This window comes from Camellia sinensis, chromosome 2 (assembly GCF_055761805.1).
Source record: "Camellia sinensis isolate YWXY chromosome 2, ASM5576180v1, whole genome shotgun sequence".
Classification (NCBI taxonomy): Eukaryota; Viridiplantae; Streptophyta; class Magnoliopsida; order Ericales; family Theaceae; genus Camellia; species Camellia sinensis.
In genome coordinates, this window is record NC_138962.1 from 195807569 (window position 1) to 195830820 (window position 23252).

The 23252-nt window shown below is 31.6% G+C and overlaps 1 protein-coding gene across 5 annotated transcripts; it reads right to left on the reverse strand.

Moving 5' to 3' along the window:
• Positions 1-206: 206 nt before the first annotated feature.
• Positions 207-19512, reverse strand: LOC114315611 (uncharacterized). 5 transcript variants are annotated; one of them, XM_082916517.1, is made up of 8 exons: positions 19210-19512; positions 16557-16671; positions 13785-13926; positions 12951-13044; positions 11363-11440; positions 10597-10659; positions 8927-9004; positions 207-850 (listed from the first exon to the last, which is right to left on the reverse strand). In XM_082916517.1, exons 2-8 carry the CDS (start codon positions 16667-16669, stop codon positions 546-548), a joined length of 873 nt encoding a protein of 290 aa, XP_082772643.1. In that variant the 5' UTR covers positions 16670-16671; positions 19210-19512; the 3' UTR covers positions 207-545. The 5 variants fall into 5 exon arrangements, with proteins under 5 accessions (XP_082772643.1, XP_082772642.1, XP_082772645.1 ...); XM_082916516.1 differs by having other exon boundaries at positions 10597-10674; XM_082916519.1 differs by lacking the exon at positions 10597-10659.
• Positions 19513-23252: the final 3740 nt, after the last annotated feature.

The following is a 23252-nucleotide window of genomic DNA, read 5'->3' on the forward strand; positions in this document are numbered from 1 at the left end:
TATTTTTTTATTATTATTTGATAAATTAAGTATTTCAAATAACCCAGCAACAAACCATTTGACACTTAATTATTATTATTATTATTATTAAGTATTTTATTATTATTATTTGACACTCAATTAAGTTTTTTTGGGTGAATAACAACCCAAAGAGTTAGCTCTCTGTAAAGCACAAACCTAAAGGGTGAACAAACAACCCAGCAACAAGCAATAAGTCCCAATGGACTTTAAACACACTAGAAAGTCCAAGCATTTAGGGCATAATAAAATTACAAACCATCATGTTTTAGAGGTGCATGTCACCCTTTGGTAAAACTGTCTACTGTTTTATGACAACAAAGCACAGCCACGCACGTCGGCAAATAAGTCCAAAAGCACAGAAATCAGACACAAAATTGGACAACAAAATATATGAATGGACAGAAGGATCCACTTCTAAACAATCCTCTCTATTATATAATTTTCGTGTCCAGCTCTTTGTTTGGTTTCTGCATTCTCAGACTTATGAATAACAAATGACAAGGCGGTGTAGCAGTAGTAGTATACTAACATCGCATGACCCAGAAGCGAATTAGTCGTATACCCAACATCAGCACAATGGAAAGGAGGAATGCCACTTCAAGATACTCGTCAATTGGCTGTTCACATCCACCTCCACCACGTCCACCTCCACCGCCACCTCCACCGCCACCTCCACCTCCACCTCCATCTTTCTGAAAGAAGGACTTGAATGCCATGAATATCGTCTGCCCAATCCTAAAGAATTCCAATAAGATCTTTTCCCATGCGCCAGGCTCAAAACTTTCCTGGAACTTTTCCCACGCACCGGGCTCAAAACTTTCCTGTTGAGCTGCATGAATAAAAATTAATAAAAAAATGAAAATGCTATACTGGTTTTTTTTTTTTTTTGTCACCATTTTGTATCACTGTTGATATTTAAGATTGATTCTTTGTTAAAAAATCATTGTCATACCTTCATGATATCAAACAGAGATATATAGCAAGCATTGAAGGAAAAAAAAAGAGGGGCGGTAACATAAGGTATAGAACATTACTCCAAGAGCATAGTAGAAAAACTAATCCAATCCATAACGAAGTACCGACAAATACAACAAATACAGATTGGCTAATCAATAAGATAGCAATTAATGCTAAAATAACAATGATTCCTTTTCTCAGCCAAAAATTGTAACCATGAATACTCTTTATAAAAACTTATTATTATTTCTCACAAAAATGCTAGAAGACAGTCTTCTCTTTTTGTTGTTTGGCCTTTGCATGAAACAGTCTTTAGTCACTCACAAAGTCACAATCTCACATAGGAATCACGGTTTTAAATATCGGAAATTGGTGTAGCGAGAGATATCAGGCGATTCAGTCTTAAATTTTTAAAAATCTGTTAACTGGGAAAAGCGGTTTGCAACATTCTAGCTGGCTACTGGCTTTATTGGTAATGAATCAAGTCCTGAATCGACTAAAAGACTATGAACTGGTCAATATACACATAATTTTTCAAAAATGTTTAAGAGCACTAAAAGTAGAGCTCTAATGAGAGCTCTACTTATGCGGCAATGGACTCCACTCATGAATGATTTGATGTTTGTGTTGTTTTTTTTTTTTTTTTTTTTGGCTCCATGCCACATCATTAAAGCCATTGTTAGAGCTCCAAATTTAGAGCTATGAATCATTGCTCCTAATTTTTGGGGGAAAATCAATTTATCCACTTGTGGTTTGGTATGTAGCGCTTAAACCATATTATTCAAAAATAGCCGGACACTATCCATAAGGTTTCATACTAAGGTGTAAATGTCAACTCTGCAAACGTCGTGTAAAGTTACCTCAACAACCCTATGTTTTATTCCTTTTCCTCCTATTCTTAGTCTCTTTTATTTAAAAATAAAAAAAATAACTTCCAAATCAAATTCATTGACCCTAAATCCTAACCAATTATTTTAAAAATAATTTATAACTTAAGAAATTATTTAACACTAAATCCTATTTACTTAACCTATCTCCTATTTACTTAACCTAGTTTTTCAATTTTAACATAAACTATAAATATAATTTCTAACTTAAACCAATTATTTAACACTAAATCATTTTTATTTAACCTATTTTTTTAATTTTTAACTTAAACTTCAATTTAACCATACATATACACAAAAATGTATATACAATTATATATGGTGGGTGAAATGAGGATGAGAATGGGAGAGGGGATCACGACGAGGGGGCTGGGGAGGGAAGGGAGAGGTCGAAAATGGGAGAGCAGGTCAGGGCTAGGGCTGGCTGTTTGCGTTAGGATTTGTAGGGTATGGAGAAGAAAACAACAGGAGCAAAAATTTCATTCGGCGAACACATAGGCAAAAATGTACGGGGCCAAACCACAAAGGGGTAATTTGGATTTTTTCCTAAATTTATTATCACCATATATATTGGAATGTATCACTATTGAAAATCAAAAGGTCAAATATGTATCAATTGGAATACTTGAATGTATCAATATCGAGAAACCAAAAAAATAATATGTATCAACCGACATAATACATATCATTCAATATTTAAAATCACAAGAAATACGAGTTTAGTTAGAAAGACCTGATGACGGTTGCTAGCTATAGAGGTGGTTTTGTGTCTGTGGATTGTGTAAAACCTGAAATTTTAACTATTATTTAATTAAGTGAATTAAAATTTTATTAGTACTTTATTAAGAAAAAAAAAGGGGATAAATTAGTAAGCATATTTTGATCTTATAGTTGTATTTTATTTTAATTATTGGAATGTATTTTAATTAAGTTTAAATTTTAAATAAATTTATGATGTAGGTTTATAATGAAAATATGAGGTTTTAATAATATATGTGTATAAAAAAAAGTGTACTAAATATAATTGATCAAATATAATGTTATTTTAATTAGACTCATAGGACAAGGTATTACAAAACAAAATAAAATAATTAACGAGTGGTTTTCTGGGAATTTGTTATATAGATAATAAAACCCTAGTTGTAAGCTATGTTACTTAAAACGTGGATCGTTCTGGTACACGGAACGAGAACTGGAACGTGATACGCTATATGCTCTAAAATGTGATATGATAAGAGTAGACTTGTATATATTACACCTATTAAGCACGGACACGCGACACGACACGGACATGACACGAACACGCAAATTTTCAAAAAATGGGGAACACGACACGTTGAGGACACATTTAATATATATAATTAATTTTATTTATTATATGTCATAAAATTATAAAAAAATCATTAAAAGGTAATAAAATATACAAAATAACACTATTAAAATTATTAAAAATAAACATTTAATTGATTTAACATCACAAAAAAAAATACTCAAATAATATAGGCACAGCTGAGAGAAAAAAGAAAATAGAAAAAAAAATAAAAGACAGAGAGAGACGGATCACTTGAAGACAAAGAGAGGGATCACTCATTATAAAAGAAAAAGATAACTCACTATATAAAAGAAAAAATAAAAGAAAAACTAAAATCAAAAAGAGAGGGTGGGAGAGAGAGAGAGAGAGAGAGAGAGCGACTGAGAGAGAGAAGAATGAAGAAGAAGAAGAATGAAGAAGAGCAACATGTACCTTAACGAGTGACGACGAGACACGAGTTACGACCGACGAGGAGAGACGACCGACGAGAAGAGACGATCGACGAGGAGCGCAGACAAACGACGAGCGATAGGTCTCTCTTTCTCTCCCTTTCTCTTTTGTTCTCCCTTTCTATTCAGTTCGAATCGAGTTAGGGCAGACATTGCTCTGTTTTTACTTATTTACAAATCGCACCCCAAAAAGTTTTGTAAATTGTGAAATTACCCCCGAACGTGTCCCAAAAGTGTCTATAACATGTCAGGATGTAAAAAAAATTTTAAAAAAAATGGGACACTCTCTGCTGCATGTCGGACACATGTCCACCGTGTATCTGACGCGTGTCCGTGTCCGACATGTGTCCGACACTGGTACGAAGCCCTCGGAGAGGTGTCCGTGCTTCATAGTATTACACTTAAGAATTTAAGGTACTTCTAGAGTAATTTTCTTTTAACAATTAAGTATCCAATAAAATTTTTTCTTGTTCTTTCATGTAGCAAATCATTTCTATGAAAATTATGACCCATATTTGATTTTTTGTCTTGTCAAAACTTAACTCGCCTTAAATTTTAGTTCATATATTTGATTTTTTTTTCTCCTAAAGTTAACATTTAAGGTAATATATTGGAAAAAAATTTCGGGATCGCTTTAGATCACTAAATTTATCGTTTTGGAACGAAAATATACCATGTTTTGGAACGTGTGTACCAATACGTAATTCACTAGGATATTAGCATTTTCTGGTAACATAGGTTGTAAGTATATTTTCTTTTCTTATTATTTATTTTCCTCTCCAAGTTACCGTGAGCCGTGAGAGGGGGAGACAGAGAGTAGCAAAGAATTGAGGAGAATCGTTGAAGAAATCTGAGGGAAAGGAACTCTCATAAATAGGTAAACATTCTATGTATATTACTTTATGTATGTTGGTATGTCCTAGCCGTGGATTGACTCTGGGAGTTGGAGATGGTACCAAGGGGAGGGGTTAATATTCATCTAATATTTAATATTCACTGTTGATGTTATTTGCTATATAGTACAATCATGAATAGAGGTGAAGGAAATATATCAAACGAACGAATTTTAAGTTGAAATTTTAACAGTAGCTTAATTACATATTGAATTTCATACCAAAATTTTCTTATAATTTTTGGGAGTCAAAAACTATATAAATTGATGCGTTCAAATCTGTCCAGAAAATTAGTACTAATAGTAACTTCGGAAGTGAGTATAAATCTGAAAATTATCAAATCAGTGTCATTAGAACCGGTTACGAGTCTAGTTTCTTACATTTTTGGCCTTGCATTGATTGCTCGTGTATATTAAGAGAACCGTCAATTTGTTTAAAGTGCTGCAGTAAGCGACCTGTTTGGACATAATTAATTGTAAAAAATTATTTTGATAAGCAAATCAAGTTAAACCAATTGGGTTTAAAACTTAGGATATATTAGTTGATATCTGGAGGGTTTTGGAATTTTTTTAACAGCATGGAGTGGGTTTTTAATTTTCAAAGTTAGAGAATAGATTGAGAAAACCTGTTTAAAATTCTATTTTATCTCAAAGTCATATTTAATTAAGTTTTAATCTAAACCCATGTTTTGGGTAATTTTAGACCTTGAAGAACATGAACTTAGGTATTATTTAAGAGTAACGATGAGTTGGGTTGAGCCGTGTTAGTGCGCTTTAGCTTCGAGTTACTTAGTTACTTAGTTTCTTATTCTTTTTAGTATTTTAAATTAGTAATGGCGTGTAGTTTTCATACTTGGTTCAGGGCACTAGTTGGACTTTTATACTCTATTCAAGGATTATATTATTCCGTTTTCAGGTTAGTAGTTGCATGTTACATATTTTTATAAATGTTCCCTTACCCTGAACTGTTAGAAAATTAAATTGTTGTTTCAGGACTAAACTGTTTTGATAAAATTATTATATTATCAATGGAATAAAATTATTTCTGAAACATGTGTAAACTTTGCATTCAGTAAATTGTTTGAAATAGTCTCATGTTTATAATGGTGAACTATCATGTTTTGCGAAACTGAATTGTATTGATTACTGGGACCATCTATATATAAAAGTCCAGGAAATTTATTCTATTGTGTGTGGTGATTCTAGCCATCAGGGAACAAATCCGAGTTGGGCTGTGATGACTCTAGTGCTCAACGATTGTAAGGAAAAGACCCGGGCTAGGCTACGTGACCTTAAATCGGATCATCTTAGAGAAAAGGCCCGGATTGCCACCCCGAGGATGATTCTTGGTTCGATATTGGATCCAACAGGCTTATTGCCTTGAAAAGCTTGTGGCAACTTGTTAATCATGGTACCCAAATTATTGATGATCATCTTGTAATCTGTTTTAAGTTTAGAATGTCATTTGTTATGTTCTTGAGAGACATGAATATTTTTAACTGTTGAACTATAGAATCTTCTTTTTGAAACATATTGTCTTTATCAAAACTATATGCTAATCTAGTTTTTGTGATATATATCTTATTTTGGAATTGAACCTTGTTTTCAAAACTATATTTACTATCCATGCTTCTGCTCACTGAGCTATCAGCTGACTTAGTTGTTTATCATTTCAAAGTGATAGAAGGACTTAGAGTGGACTCATGACGTAGCGGGGACTCAATTGCATTGACCTCTAGGACATTCATTTTTTTTTTCCCCGGATTGTTGTATCAATTTTGTGCATACTTTTTGATTGAGATTCATTTAGAATTTTTTTGTTATGTGGACTGTTTGTGTCCCATTTGTACGGATGATATTTATTAGGGTTGGTTTTGCCCGTTTATACTTGTGACATGTCACTGGATTGAGTTTTGATTTATTTATTTCTGAACTATTGTTACATTTATTCTATGTGATTATGGATTCATGTTTAGGCTTACATGTGCCTTGGGCTAAGGCCATGTGGTCCACGGCCAGTCATGTCCGGGTTTGGGGTGTGACAAGTTGCTACTGGGATTTCTCACTATGTTTTTGACTCCTGAAGAGGTGAGATAATATATTCACTATCATTTTTAATGATAATTTTGTAACAATAATATTACATAGCTTAAAATAATTACTTAAAAATAAAAATTTTAGATGTATAGACTAGATTCATTTTGGATGTGATCCATCACACTTCTCTAGTCTATATGCATATAATCCTTAGGCCAATATATACCTATAGTCCCTGTAATTTTTCAGATTGTATAAATTTAGTCCAATTGATAATATTTGTTAAGAAATTGAATAGACGTCAAGAGCAAAATACATATTCTGAATTGGACTAAACTAAACTGACATAATATGACAAAGTCAAGGTAAAATCAATGCAATTAGAATTACAATGACCAAATTGATATAAGAGGGAGACTACAAGGCAATGAATCTAAACTTCAAATATTATTTAACACAAAATCCATTGTGTTTAAAAAATTTAATTTTTTTAAAACAAGTAACTTTTTTTTTTTATCAATTATGACTTTATTAAATATTATTAATAAATACTATACAACAATTTTTATTTTTATTTGAGTATTTATATGTATTTTTATTTGTTTATAATTTATAATTATATTTTTTAATTATATAATATTAATTATTCGTCACGGTTCGACCGCTTTGACCCGACGGTTGAACCGGTGACCCGTCCACCCGGTCCCTTTTGTCCGGGTTTCAAAACATTGGTTAAAATGCTACGGGGACAAACCACAAAGGGGTAAAATTGGATTTTTCCTTAATTTTTATTGCCGCCATATATATACGGAAATTTATGAATATTGAGAAATCAAAATATCTAGACACATCGATTGGTATATTAGAATGTACCAACATCGACAAACACAAAAATATATTAATAATAATAATAATAATAATAATAATGTACGAATTGATATTTAAAATCATAGGAAATACAACGAAGTTAGAAAAACCTAATGACTGTTGCTGACTAGAGAAGCGGGTTATGTGTTTGTAGGTTGCTATTCGAATTTGTCACTATGTTGTTGGCACCTAAAGAGGTGAGACAATATATTCACTACCTTCTCTAATGATATTTTTGTAACAATAATTTTGCATAGCTCAAAAATTAATTAAAACAATTTTTAGATGTATAGATTAGATTCATTTTAGGTGTGACCCATCACACTTTTCTTATATGTATATAAATTTTAGGCCAAAGTATACCTGATGGTCCCTGTAATTTTTCAAATTATATTAATTTAGTCCAATTGATAATATTCGTAAAAAAAGTGGATAGACATCAAGAGCAAAATAATCCGTTCAAAAAGAACAGACCATTTCAAATTGGATGCCAATCCCTCAATCATTTTTTTTTTGTTGATAAATCCAATCCCTCAATCATTTTGATGAGATTAAATAAAATATTTTACTCTTTGATTTCAATCTAATTTCTAAATATTGTTATAAATTCGACTAAATTGATATAAGATGCAAACTAAAAGGGCAATGAACCTAAACTTTAAATATAATTTCTAAATTAAACCATTTATTTAACCTTTTTTCTAAAATTGTTAACCTAAACTTTAATTTAACCATATATACACACAATATACACACATAAAACACACACAGATAGATGTATATATATACAGTTATATACAGTGGATCAGTGGAGGATGAGAATGGGAGAGGAAGTCATGGTTGGGGGGCTGCGGGGAGGGGAGAGGAAGTCATGGTTGGGGGGCTGCGGGGAGGGGTTCATAGCGGACGGAATCACGACAAGGGGTTAGGGAGGGGAGAGGGGGGTCACAAGGGAGGTCGGAAATGGAAGTCGGGGTCAGGGCTAAGCTTGATGCTAGGGCTGGGGAGGGAATAGGTGCAACATAGAGCGTTGGCTGTTAGAGATATGGTTTGTAGGGTATGGAGAAGAAGACAACAGGGGCAAAAATTCCTTATGCAAACACAAGGGTAAAAATGTCATTTTACAACACTCTTTGAATTTCATTTAAAAATGAAAAATCATTCCAACTCTTGAAATTTGTGCATTTGTGACAATTTCAATCAATTTGGACAAAAAATATAACGATTTCACTTTTGTCCAAAATCTTAAGGGAGATCTTTGGCTACCCTTGAATGATAAAAGGGTAAAGTGCTACGACGCCAGACCACATGGGTTTAAATTGAATTTTTCCCTAATATTTATAATCACCATATCAATATTGAGAAATCAAAAAATCTAAATGTATCAATTGGTATACTTAAATGTATCAATATCAAGAAACAAAAAAATCAACATATATGAACCAATATAATACATACCGTTCAATATTTAAAATCATAGGAAATACAATTAAGTTAGAAAGACCTGATGATTGTTGTTGACTGTAGAAGGTATTGTGCAGTTGAGGGCTGATGCTTGGGTTTCTCACTACGTTGTTGGCACCTGAAGACATGAGATAATATATTCACTACATTTTTTAATAATATTTTTGAAAAAATAATATTGCATAGCCCAAAAAATTACTTCAAAATAGATGCTCTATTTGATTTGATTTGATTTTTCAAAAACTATTTTTAGACAAATTTTCTTTTGCCTTTAGTTAACTTTTTTCATATGTAAGTTAATTTTTTTAGTTTATCTTACTTTCTTTTTTTTTCTTTTTTTTTTTTAAAAAAAAGACTAAATTATGCAAAATGTTGACTATACACAAGAAAACCCGAACAAAAACATGTCTTGGGAGGATCATGACGAGGGGGCTGGGAAGGGGAGAAGGGGATCATAGGGGAGGTCAGAATTGGGAGAGGGGATCAAGGCTAGAGCTAGGAAGGGAACAGGGGCGACAGGGAAAGGCTAGTTATTAGGGTTTGTAGGGTGTGGAGAAGACGACGACGACCAGGGCAAAATTTCATTATGCAAATACATGGGTAAAAATGTCATTTTACAACATTATTTGAATTTCATTTAAATGAAAAATCATTCCAACTCTCGAAATTGGCACATGTATGACAATTTCAATCAAATTTGGATGAAAAATGTAATTAAACCACATAGGGGATCTTTGGCTATTTTTGAAAGATTATGCAATAAAATGCTATGGGGCCAAACCACAAAAGGGTAAATTGGATTTTGCCCTAATTTTTATTACTACCATATATAATTGGAAGAATAATGTTTTAGAGCACTAAATTGGGAGCTCTAGAGCATCACCAATGATGTGGCACAGTGGCCCCCACCAAAGTGATGTGATGTTTTGGCTTGAGTTTATTTATTTATTTATTTTTTAAGCTCATTAGAGCTATTAGTGGTCCAAAAATTAGTGGAATGAATCACCACTCTAATTGGAATGTATGAAACCGAGAAACGAAAAGATCAACATGTATCAACCAATATAAGACATATCGTTCAAATAATTAGGTATTGCTCAGTAACGTTTACGTTTTTAGTTTATGTTTACAAAAATTTTATAAACTTATTTTTGTTTATTTTTAAAAAAACATAAATTACAAATGCGTTTGGTTTGAACAAAATGTTTAAAAAAATTTGAAATCATAAACTAAAAAATAAATTTGTTCAGGCCTAAAATATTTATATTTATTTTTTTTATTTATGACAATGGGATCACACACATTATAATTGAAAAAAAATTAATTAAAAAAAATATTTGAAAAAAAAATTAATTGAAAAAAAATAATTTGAAAAAAATGAAAAAAAATTAATTAAAAAAAAATTGAAAAAAAATTTAATTGGGAAAAAAATATTTGAAAAAAAATTATTTAAAAAAATATATTTGAAAAAAAATTATTTGAAAAAAAAATTAATTGAAAAAAAAAATTAAAAACTAAAAACGTAAACTCATTTTTTGAGTTTACATTTTTTCCTCAAATTTATAAATTGAGACAACCATTTATAAACCAAGAAAATTATCAAACAAGTTTTTATGATAGTTTTTTAAATTTTGTAAATATAAACTAAAAACAGAATGGTTACCAAACAGGCCCTTAAACTCATAGGAAATGCAATGAAGTTAGAAAGACCTGATGACCGAAGCTGACTCGAGAGATTGTTGTGCGTCTGCTGGGTGGTGCTGAGATTTGTCACTACGATGTTGGCACCTAAAGAGGTGAGATAATATATTCACTACCTTTTTTAATGATATTTTTGTAACAATAAGATTACATAGCCCAAAAAATACTTAAAAACCAAAAAATTTAGATATATAGATTAGATTTATTTTAGATGTGGACCATCACACTTTTCTAGTCTACATGCAAATAATTTTTAGGACAAATTATACATATTATCCCTGCAATTTTTCAGATTGTATCAATTTAGTTCAATCGATAATATTCATTAAGAAATTGAATAGCCATCTAGAGCAAAATAGTTCGTTCCAGAAAGAAATGGACCATTTCAAATTGAATGCCAACCCCTCAATCATTCTGATGAGAGTGAATTGACTATTTTACTCTATGAATTCAGTCCAATTTCTAAATGTTGTTATGAATTAGACTAAATTGACATAATGTGATAAAGTCAAGGTAAAATCAATGCAATTAGAATTACAAAAACCAAATTTATATAAGAGGCAAACTACAAGGACAATGAGTGTATTTCACCCTAATTTTTATTACCATTAGCAAAATGAAGTGTATCAATATCAAGACATAAAAAAAGTCAATATGTATCAATCGATAAATGTATCAATATCAAGAAAATTTAAAACTGATATGTATAAGTTGATATAATACATATCGATTGATATTTAAAATCATAAAAGTGAATACAATGAATTAGAGAGACCTGACGACTGATGCTGACTATAGCTAATGCCCTGTGTCTGCGGGTTGCTGCTTGTTATTGCCTCTGGTCCATTGGCACCTAAATAGGTGAGATAATATATTCATTATCTTTTCTTATGATATTTTTGAACAATAATATTAGACAGCCCAAAAAAATTACTTTAAAAAAAATGTCAAAAATAAATTTTTTGAAACGTGAACTAAATTTATTTTGGATGTGATTTCATTACACTAAATTCAAATTTGCACCGCAAACTTTATTTTTTAATAAATTTTCACATTAGTTTTTAGACTCCCTAGCTTTTTCTTTTTTGTAACTACTAGCCAGTAGACACAAACTTGTCCACATTTTCATTAAATAATAAATAATATTAGAATTATTATAATTTTTATTATATTTTTGATTTTGGATGTGGCACAATCACTATTCCAATGAGTCTCACAATAATTTGATTAATATTCAATCATTATGTGTCTACCACATCAAACAATAAACAAATTATAATAAAAAATATGTTAAAGGTAGCATTAATCCAGACAATAAGAAAGGAAAATATAGCTTCTCTCTCTCTCATTTTAAGAAACATCATTCATACATACTAAGGAAGAAATAAAGATAAATAAGCCCATCATGTTCTGGTCCGTGATGCTTTACATATTTTTTTTTGTTTTTTTTAAACAATCGGTCACTACAAAAAATTAAGATTTTAGAGACCAAAATTTAGGGACAAAATCATTTTTTAGGGGCCAAACAATTTTGTTGCGAAAAGTGTCATTATATTTTCAGCAACAAAATTAGACATTAGTGATGAATTATTATCTTTTTGAGACCAAATTTTTTATCCAAAAAAATTAACTATTTTGAGACCAAATTATTTTGTCCCTAAAAATCTATTTATTAGTGACATTTTCAAAATTTTGTCGCTAAATGCCTTGTTTTTGGCTTTTCTTGATAACCTTTTAGCTACTATCCTCATGACGATGGAAATTGGTCTCTAAATGTCTTTTGCAACAAAATTTTCACTTTTAAAAATCAAAACATTTGGTTTCTAACATAGTGGGTAGAAGAGGTATAGGAGAAGGCAAGTTGCACTCCCAACAATAAGACCAATGTAATCATATCACTTTACTAGAGACAAATATATGAGACCAATGAGCAAAATTAATCAACCACTTTGGAGAAAACAAAACATAATCAAAGCAAAAATTCATCTTAGCATGATATATAGTAAAGGTCTCGGACATGTAGGATCAGTTTAAGGTAGGATTTCTATTGATCAACCTAGGTTTTGTTAATGTGATTAATATTAAATTAAACTAAACTAAAATGTGATTAATATAAAATTAGTATTATGAAAGATGTACAATTATTGCAACAATAATACTATGATAACTATATTTTTGTATCATGTTTTGCTTAACATCTCATGTGTGTCAATACTGCATTGGTAATAAACATGAGTAGTGGAATCCATTAAACTAATACAATGCTGACAAATAAGATGGTAACCAATTGTGACAAGAAAAGATGGTTATCCTAACATTACCAATATTTTAAATATCATTAGTAAATAAATGCATTTGTGAACCTGTCTGCAGCTGCCGCTCGAATTCCTTAACTTCATTACTGTTTATGAAAGCATTGCACATCTCTGCTTTAGTTACTATACGCTTGACCAAATCCTACATACAAAGTGGGTCCAATAGATTTAGAGGACATAAATTGAAGAAAATAATTTTCATGACAATAACTGCTTAAAATTTAAGCTCCTTGTCGCATGATTAACTAATTCAAAAGATTAGCAAATAATATTCCTTATGTTCTTTGTGGGTGATTTATTAAGAGACTTTTATTCTTTCTATTCAAACCAAAATCATACTTTTTTTCAAGAAAAAGATAGGCAAGTTGGTCATATAAATGATTCAAAGGGATTCAACAATGATCACTTTGGAACATGTCGTGAACATGATTTTAAATATTGAATGATATATACCAATACCAGCCGATACGATGTTTTTTTGGCCTTTAATACCGATACACTCTGGTATACCAGTGGGAACAAAAATCGCATGCATATTGACCGGTTCACGATATATATCACTTCATAGCTGATTCATGACCTGATTCAGAGATGATATGTCAGGTCGGTTCAATTCTATGCAGTTCTTTTCACTGCTGATGATTTTAAAATTTTACAGCTGCATTATCCAATACCTTGGTTGCATTATTTAAAACCTTGGTTGTGAGTGTACCTCATATCATTAATTGCTACTCAATCATTGAAAGCATAATGTGTTGTCCAATTGATTTATCAAAAAATAAATAAATAAATAATGTCTTGTCCAAGTGGGAAATGGATCTTGTCCAAGTGCAAGAGAAGAACAATTATTTCAAAATACTGATTATAAGCAGAATAAGGCACCTGAATGGGTTTGACTCTGTTCATCAATTCAAAAGCTTTTTGAATAGTCATTCCTTCAACAGATTGCAGCTTTCCCAGACCATCAAGGCTTGAAATCAATGGAAGTGAACCGACTTTTGATCCGGTGTCAGATTGCAAAAAACTATACGAGGTGTCATATGATAGATAGGATTAAGATCAGATGCATTCATATCCAAACTAGGGAAGGGAACCCAAATCAACTAGTGCAAAACAAAATCACAATCCGAAACATTTCTTGTATTCTGTGAATGTATAAAAAGTTGTGCATATATATGTAAGTAAAATACGTGAACTATTGAAAAAGATGACAAGTCTAAATCATGAAGCACTAGAGCACAACTAGAAGAAAGCCTAGATCATGTACTGATATTCTATTCCCTCCAGAACTCCTCTATTTCACTCTTGTAATACTTTGTCTCTCTCCCTTCGCTATATTGGAACACTTTGCATTAAAAAGGGGCAATAATGTTATGATGATCACATTTGTTTACCACAAATGGGAAAGTGTTACAGAAAGTAAAGAGGTTGGAGGATTGGGAATCAGAAAAATCAGGGAAATGAATTGAATGTCTTTTGATGATATGGTGGGGGAGATTTGGCACACAAAGGAATGCTCTTTTGAAGAGAATTATCTGCAGCAAATCAGGCAATGTGAACAACTCCTGGCTTCCTTTTGGCACATCTTCATACAATTCATCCAGGATTTGGAAAGATATCACTGCAATGGAAGGTAGGTGCCCTACTTTGTTTAATTTCTTTGTGTCAAATATTGAGTGTTCTTTGGATGATGGTATGGTAGTGTTAGAAAGGTCAGTGCTGTATGGGAAGTGATTGCATTTGCAATTTTGTGGACAATTCAGAAGGTTAGGAACAAGCTTGTCTTCGAGGATACACAACCCAATTGGAATCTCAACCCAATTGGCATTTTGCGTCAAGAACTAAGCAAAATTTAAGCACATCAACTTCCAAACTTTATGTTGCTTCTTTCAACATTTTATCCTTTAATAATTCTAATTCCTCACTTCTTAGATTTCACCATTTGTTTTTCAATTTTGCACATTCTATGAAAACAATATTTTTTCTACCTGTCTTTAAGATGCTTCATTACAATTATTACTATGTCATTTCTATGTATCTTTTCCAGTATGGCAAATTTTAGGGGTGAACACCTACACTGAACAAACCGACCGGTTTTCGGTCTGTTTTCTGCACCACCAAATAATCAGTCTGTGTTGAGATTTTTTTTTCCTGAAATTCGATTCAGTGTTTGGTTTTGGAGATTTCACATCAAACCGAACCGAATCGAATTTTACTGATTATGCCGAATTTACTGAACATTCAAATAATATACCAGCATTACCTCTTACTATTGTTTAATTTGATATTTGATAAATTAGTCTGGTGCAATTACGTTGTTGTTTGTTGCCTTATATCTTAATTAGAATGATATTTTTTTTTTAAAAAAAAAATGAAGGTAATTATTTTATTTTTTTTAAACAAATGCCCAAACCGGTAAACCGCACCGAACCAAACCGAAATCGAATTTACTAGTCCAGTCCGGTTTACATGTTTTGGTCGGTCTGGTCGGTGCTATTAGTGTAGAAATCCGATTTTACCGGTTCTATCTAAAAAATGCAAAACCGGACCGATTTCACACCTAGTAAATTTTATACACAAATTTCATTAACTTTTTCTTCTACATCATTACTACATTGTTACACTTGTAAACATTCTATATTCTTTTCTTCTAATCATAATATTTACTAATTTCATGGTTTTACCTATTAGTGTTCATATATTCAACATTGGTAATCTATACCTACAATCCTAGACTAATTTCTTTACCTGCGCTAGTTTAGTAAAAACCCTTGCCTTCTTTTTACTACACTCAAGCGCTGATGTGGTGCCCCTTGCCCATTTTTTGAAACGCTTAAAGGAAGGAGCAATGAGTTCCTTACAAATTTGTATAGGAATGCAAATCGATCGGGCCAAGCTTTGGGATGCTGGATCTTGGCTTGTTGAAAATTTGTTAAGCTCAAGATTGAGTTGAGCTTAAGTGGAGCTTAAAAAAATCAAGCTCAAGCTTGACTCATCTAGTATTTGTGAAACTCAAGCTTGGCTCGAGTCACTCGATTACTTAAAAGAGCCAAGGTCAAGCTTGAGCATTGAAGGAAAATTAAAACTTAAATTAACATGCAAATTAAGAGGAAAAAAGAAGATTACGTGCAAAATGTAAGTAATAGCAAAAACTCCAAACATAAATACCGAAATAAATTAAATTCATGAAAATATATTATTAAAAATGAATATTAATTAATATAGCATTTGTGTTCACGAGCCTACATTAGGCACGTTTTGGTCTACTTGAGCTCAACTTGATTAATAAATGAACCTAAAAATTTTGCTCGAACTCATTCATTTAGTAAACAAGCCATATACAAAAGAGCTTTAAATGACCCAAGCTTGAGCTATTCATGAACTACTTGATTCGTTTGTAGCCCTATTTATAGGTAATACCTTAGCAGTTATTTGCATATTCAGGGATTTTCAAGCTACACAACCCTCTTTATCCAAACATGGGATAAAAATGAAACACTGAGCACGACACATGTGGATTAATAAGTAGAGAAAGAACATTGATGAATATTATTTTGCCCTTCATAGATAAGTTGTAAACATAAAACTACACAAATAAATAAATAAAGCCCACATAAGAATACTTCCTAACCCAATATTTTTGTACTAACTTACCTTGTAAACCATGAGATCGCTAAGTCAACTTCATATCCAGATGGAACAGAAAGTGGTATGCGGGATATGGCTGGAATCTGAAAGTTAGCCTCAGAAGAAGTTGATGCTTCCATGGCTGTTTTAATAATACAAAACAAAATGTAACAAAGTTCACCATGAAATATATCGTAGCGAGATCCTAACATATATATAACAACTAAAAATTCTATTAAGTTCGACTGGACATGAATTTTCCTTAGTAAAGTTATGCAAAATTGGCGTTATATGGTCTCCTAAAATTTGATTAAAAAATAAAGTACCGAAGTAGTATTAGGTTAAAAAATTTATTTAAAAAAAAACTAATGCAATGCATTTTCCTTTGTTAATGGTTTACCACTAAGTAAATGCCATATCAACTAAAATGTGTTCAACTGTGAAATTCTCTCCATTCCAGTTGTTTTGTCTTTTTTTAGAATTGATATCCATCAAGTTTCCATTTTTAATCCAACAGATGATAATAGTTAAATTTGACTCATGTGAATACAATTTGGGTTTTGTAGTTGTCTCATTTTTAAAAATTGATGCTATATAATTTATTGTTTGGTTTATTTTTATGAAATTTTAGTTAAAGGTTGTCGATCTTTTTTTTCTTTTCTTTTTTTAAATCAAAGCATCATTCTCTATCTAAACACCTTGAGACCTATGTGCAACAGTTATCTTTCGCATTAGAGTTCCAGTAATAAACTTTATTTCATGAGGGTTAAACTATTTGTTCCTCAATTGTGCACAAAAATATATTTTTCTGTAACTGATAGTCCTTTTAGTAGCATGTGCTATTTTTGCATTGTTAATTATATCACATATTATGTCACACCCTGGATATCTAAACCTAATGAGATGAACTAAAACAAGGTAAGTCAATACCTAAAAAGCCAAACCAATTGAAGAAGTTCATGATTACGTTAGGGTTTAATAACCCAGAATACAGTTCCAGTTTTGAAACTTGCAAACTTGTTATTTAATCATGATTAAAATTCCATTTTATTTGACAATCATCTAAACATGTTGACAATGTTTCCAACTTTTAAAATTTCATAATAAAATTCATCTTTTCCCAAACAAAACATAAGCATTAAAATAAAGCCTAACCTAAGCATTCACTTTCAAAATCATTTTAGAAAATTATAAAGCATGTGAGCACATAGACAAGCACTAATTCATATACTTCATTATTTTCAATAAAAATGTCACTTACTTGACATCCAATCTCCCAAAATATCATCCAAAGCATATTAATCATGTGAACTTACACCTTTAATCATAAATCAAATACTTTACAAAATTTATCTAAAATAAAGTTTCAAAGGTACATGGCTTTAAAAATAAAGCCCTAATCTACCAAAATGTATAGAAAAGTTATACATTTCAATAACATGGCATAAAACACCTAATACCTCAAAATTTTCATTTTACATCATGGTTGTCAAAATGGCAATGCACATCGCAGGATCGTAAGATTCTATATTGTCAAAACGATCCAAATCAGTGTTATAGTAGGATCGCAAGTAGGATCGTGTGGGATAGTGTAGGACTTGTGATTTTTCACCTTATTTTAATATGTATCATCCTTATTTGTTTTTTTACCTTATTTTTAATAGGAGGTACAATCTTATGATCTTCGATCCAATCCTACGACCCGAAGATCATCCAATCCTACAACCCGATCCAATCCAATCCACAATACCCTCACACGGATCTTATGTAGAATCTCGATCTTAACAACCATCTAACACAAGGTTGTTAAAATCGGGATCTTATGTGGGATCTTTGGGAGAGAGTCATGAATCGGATCATAGAATCAGATTGAGAATTGTAAGATTCTAATTTTAATGCAAAATAAAGTGAAAAATTATTTGTAATAATAATGTATGCAAAATAATTTTAAAATCATTAAAAAAAATGATAATTTGATATAAGGCATCTTCTATGCTAACATTTATTAGAGGAGATGCTTCAAGAGGGATTTATGGCAGAATTTTTCATATAGACATACATATGTAAGTAATAAATACCAACAATTTTTTTTTGGTTGTAATGGGATCGTAGTAGAATCATGATTGTAGTATGATTTTACAAAATTTAAGATCCTAATGTCATCCGGATTGTTTGGCTCAATTGGGGTTATACAATTTAAGATCCTAATGAGATCCGGGTTGTTTGGCCCAATTGGGGTGATACAATTGTAAGATCCTACGATCCGCATGGTGATTATGATAATCAGCCATACTCTAACATGCCATTCAAGATAAATTAATTTTGAGTACTCCTTTTTTCATAGACTTTGAAGATAAAAAACCCTAGGCATGGCATCTAACAAGTAGTAGCATCAAACATCCCATTTTCATGATTTTTTAAAATTACCTAATATTGAAAATAAAATACATACATGGAACATCACAAAATTCCTCATCCAAGAACAAAATACTTTTAAAACAAACCTACATTTCACCTAATTTCACACCCATTTTCCCTTGCCCTTCCCAAATCACTTTCCAAATCTCCCAACCAAATAAAGCCAACCAAATACATCGTAAACGTGTTTACTTTAGAAAATCCTACCCTTCAATTTTTACCACAAAATCAAAAGAGATGAAATGAGAGGATTGAGTTTTACCCAAAAAAATAGAGAAGTCCTCCCAGTGAACTAGACTTCAAGAGGGCTGCTTCTTCTTCAATGATCACAGAAGCACCAAGAGGGGCGTTTGGGTTTTGAGTGTACAAGTGAGGAGAGCCTAACCGTTTCAAGTCTTTCAACTCAAGAAGACAATGCCAAGTTCACTTGATGAAGGGTCTTTGCCTGAGAAAAAATGTGAAACAGAGAGACAGCTTTCCGTTTGCAAAAGACAAAAAAGCAAAAGACAAATCATTAAAATCAAAGTCTAGTCAAGTTAAAGCTACGAGGAACGGAAGAATTATTAGAAATTTTAGAGACAAATTATAATAAAATAATAAAATAAAAATAAAAATTTTTAATTTTTAATTTTATCAATTTAAATTTTAATATTCTGATTTATTTTCAATCTAAGCTATTTATTTATTTTTGTTAAATGTCTAAAATATCATTTTTATTAATTTTAATGATTGAAATATCTATTTTTATTGATTTTAATGATTGAAATATTTTTCAAAAAAATGTAAAGTTTTCCAAGTGAACAAGACTTATGGAGAGCTGCTTCTTCTTCAATGGTCACAGAAGCACCAAGAGGGGCATTTGGGTCTTAAATGTACAAGTGGGGATAATCTAACGCTTTCAAGGGGTGCCTCTATTTACACATCAGTAATTTACTCATCCCACACCATTTTTTTAATTACTATTCTGTCCATAAAGAGAATTACCAAAATATCCTCTTCTTCTCTGTCTCTCTTTTCTCTCTCCTCCGAAGCCCTAACCAGCAGCTCTTTCTTCCGCCGCTGCCAATGACTTCCCCATCTCCTGTCGCTGTCAACCTCTCTCCCGCATCCTCCCGCAGCCGCCAACGTCTCTCTCGCCTTCTCCATCCGTCGCAAGCACTCCCCCATAACTTAGATTTCGCGATCTTCTCTTCCGGTAAATCGCACATCTCTCGCTCGCTCTCTCTCTCTCTCTCTCTCTCATGCTTTTGTGGGAGGGGGTTTTGGTGGTGATGGAGAGGGAGAGGAAGATCTATGGTGCCACTGCAAACCCTAGCCGATGCCAGTGATGATGCCGCCACTCCACTAGCTTCGTGCCATCCTCTCCACCCCTCTGCGCCATCCTTGCAGCACCTCTCCCGTCAACTTCCCTCTCCAGTCCCCTCTCGCCGATACCCTTCTCCCACCATTCTTTCCCTTCTTCTTCTTCATTTTCCCTTCGCCTCTGAAACCTTAGATCCGAACTGGGGGAGGTTGAAGGGCAGATCGCAATGGTGGCTTGTAGAAGAGAGGGCAAGGGGGAGGGGCTAACACCGGCGCCGGCAACAGAGTTGGGTTGCAGGTGGTGGCGGTGGCGGGATGTGTAATTAACGGTAAAAATGGAACATTGTGTGTATTGAACAAATTTATTATTTATTAAATTATTAAAAGTGTGAATTAACGCTATGTTTGGATTGAGTGATTTGGAGAGAAAAGAAAAGAAATGGAGAGATATGCATTTCTCTTACTTGTTTGGATAATCTAAGTGGAGAAAAATGGAAAGAAATTGAGAGAAATTGAGAGAAACTCATTTCTCTTGTAAGCCTCATTTTCAATCTTTCCAAAAGTGAAGAGATTGTGAGAGAAAAGAAACTAATATTTTCATAATACCAATTTTGTCTCTATAAAAATAAAAAAAATAAAATGATTGAAAATACAAAAAGGTTATTTTGGTAATATAACATAAAATATTTTCTTTTCTTTTCTTTTCTCTTAATGAAATCTAACCAAACAAGAATGAGAGAAATCATAATCATTTCTTTTCTTTTATTTCTTCCTTATCCAAACAAAAATGAGAGAAATCACAATCATTTCTTTTCTTTTCTTTTCTCTTATTACTTAAGTAATCATTTCTTTTCTTTTCTCTCCTAAGTTCCCAAACACAGTGTAAATATTGATGTGTCTTGAGAAGATATGTGATGTGTAAACAGAGGCACCCGCTTTCAAGTCTTTCAACTCAAGAAGACAATGCTAAAAGCTCACCAGATGAAGGGAGGCTCTTCGCCTGAGAAAAAATAGGAAACAGAGAGACAGCTTTTGGTTTGTAACAGACAAAAAAGCAAAGACTTATTATTAAAAAGTCTAGACTTCAAGAGTAAGTTAAAGCTACGAGGAAAGGAAGAATTATTAGTAGAAATTTTAAAGACAATTTATAATTACAAAAAAAAAAAAAAAACCTCAAAAATTTAGTCTAAACATTATAAATTTTTAATTTTTAGTTTTATCAATTTAAATATTAATATTTTGATTTATTTTCATTATAAATCATATGCCTTCTTTTGTTAATTACAATCGATAAAAAAAATTATTTTAATCATTAAACTATATATATAAAATGTCTAAAATATTCTCTTTATCTACTCTAATGATTAAAATATCTATTTTTTATTGATTTTAATTAATAAAAATAGAACAATGGTTTAGATTAAAAATAAATTAAAAACTTAAGTTTTAAATTGATAAAATTAAAAATTTAGAATTTATTTTGTTATAAGGCTCAAATCTTAAAAAAAAATTCCTAATTTTTCCAAAATCATATTTTGTGATATTTTGACAATTAAAAAATTATAAATTATATTAATCAGATTATTCCCTATCTCCAAACTACTTAACAATGGTAAATTATCATATTTTAAGAACACAATTTTCTATTATATCAGTGGTTCAGATTATTGCATAAGTAATGTCATACAATTTTTTGAGATTACTTTAACAACAAGAAAAGAGGGAGGAAGGTCACCAAAGTTTTCACAGTAATGATTCAGATTTTCACAAAACATCACCCCCACAACCTCCACTCACTTGTAATTGGTCTAAGTAAGAAAAAAAAAAAATACAAGCACATCATTGGTCCACATCACTGTGGAAGTGGTGGGGTCTCCCCAAAAGGGGGTCCCAAACATTTTCCAAGTTTTCATAGGAAGCTTTGCCACGTGCCAAGTTGTCGTTGGTCCAAAAAGAATTGAAAATTGGAAAAATAAGAACAAGAAAAAAAAATTGTAGTGTAGCATCACTTTGTAATGTAAAATTGTTAGTTTGATTTTAAAAAATAATAAATTATTAAAAAAAAAAAGGTTTGATACTTCTGTTTGCCATTTGTTAGGTGTGGTTTGGAATCCAATTAAAAAAGTGACATTTTTTCTAAATTTTTTTTGCTCTTTAATTGATTTTTTTTATTTTTTTTAGTGATATATATTCTAATATTCTAAGCCCACACACACGCCTTTGCTTTTTTGGATGGCCAAAAGAGAGCAGCAAGGGAGTGGTTCCTTAGGCACTACAATAATTAAAGTGAAAGTGGAAGAACAACAATTGAAATCTAGTCTGTAGTCTGTGTTTGACAGAGTTTTGTAAATATGATTTTAGAGTATGAGTTGTATTTTGAATTTATGAGTTGTGCAATTATAATTTGAATATAGAAAATTTGTTTGGTTATAGTTTTTGAATAGAGTGTTGAATTGAATTTTGAATTGTATTTGGAATTGAGTTTTAAAAGTTTGATGTGACATGTGAAATAAGAAAATTTGTTTGGTGATGAGCTTTCAAAATAGTTTTCAAAACTTAAATCAACCTATAATTGATAACGATCCCGCTACGTAGCTCGAAAGTCTGTGGTTCGACTGTGGCTCGACACCAAAACGACGTCGTTTTGGTGTCTCTTTTTTTTTTTTTTTTCTGCGTTTTTCTGATGAAGAAGAAGAAGAAGAAAAGGCTGAAAAAAAATAATTTAAAATGAATGATGAGAGAATGAATCTGTTTTCTCGTACAAAAAAAAGGCATTGGATGAATGATGAATGCGAGAATGATGCGAGAATGAATCTGGCCATCTCTCCATCAAGATCAATATCAACAAATTTTTTTTTTGTTCATTAACATCATCAGATCTGGGTCTGAATTTTTTTTTTTTTTCCTTCATCCTCAGATTTTGAAATCAGCAACAACATCATCAGCATCTTCATCAACAAAAATTTTTTTTTTACCATTAACCCTCAAATCCAGATCATCATC

What these genes read in the sequence shown, in the direction of transcription:
- LOC114315611 (XM_082916516.1), bottom strand. Translation starts at nt 16,669, where the DNA reads ATGGAAGCATCAACTTCTTCTGAGGCTAACTTTCAGATTCCAGCCATA. An exon ending in CGAGCGGCAGCTGCAGACAG is followed by an intron (nt 11,441 to 12,950) that starts GTTCACAAATGC and finishes TCACCTATTTAG; the next exon opens with GTGCCAATGGACCAGAGGCA. An exon ending in CAGTCAACAACAATCATCAG is followed by an intron (nt 851 to 8,926) that starts GTCTTTCTAACT and finishes TTATTCATGCAG; the next exon opens with CTCAACAGGAAAGTTTTGAG.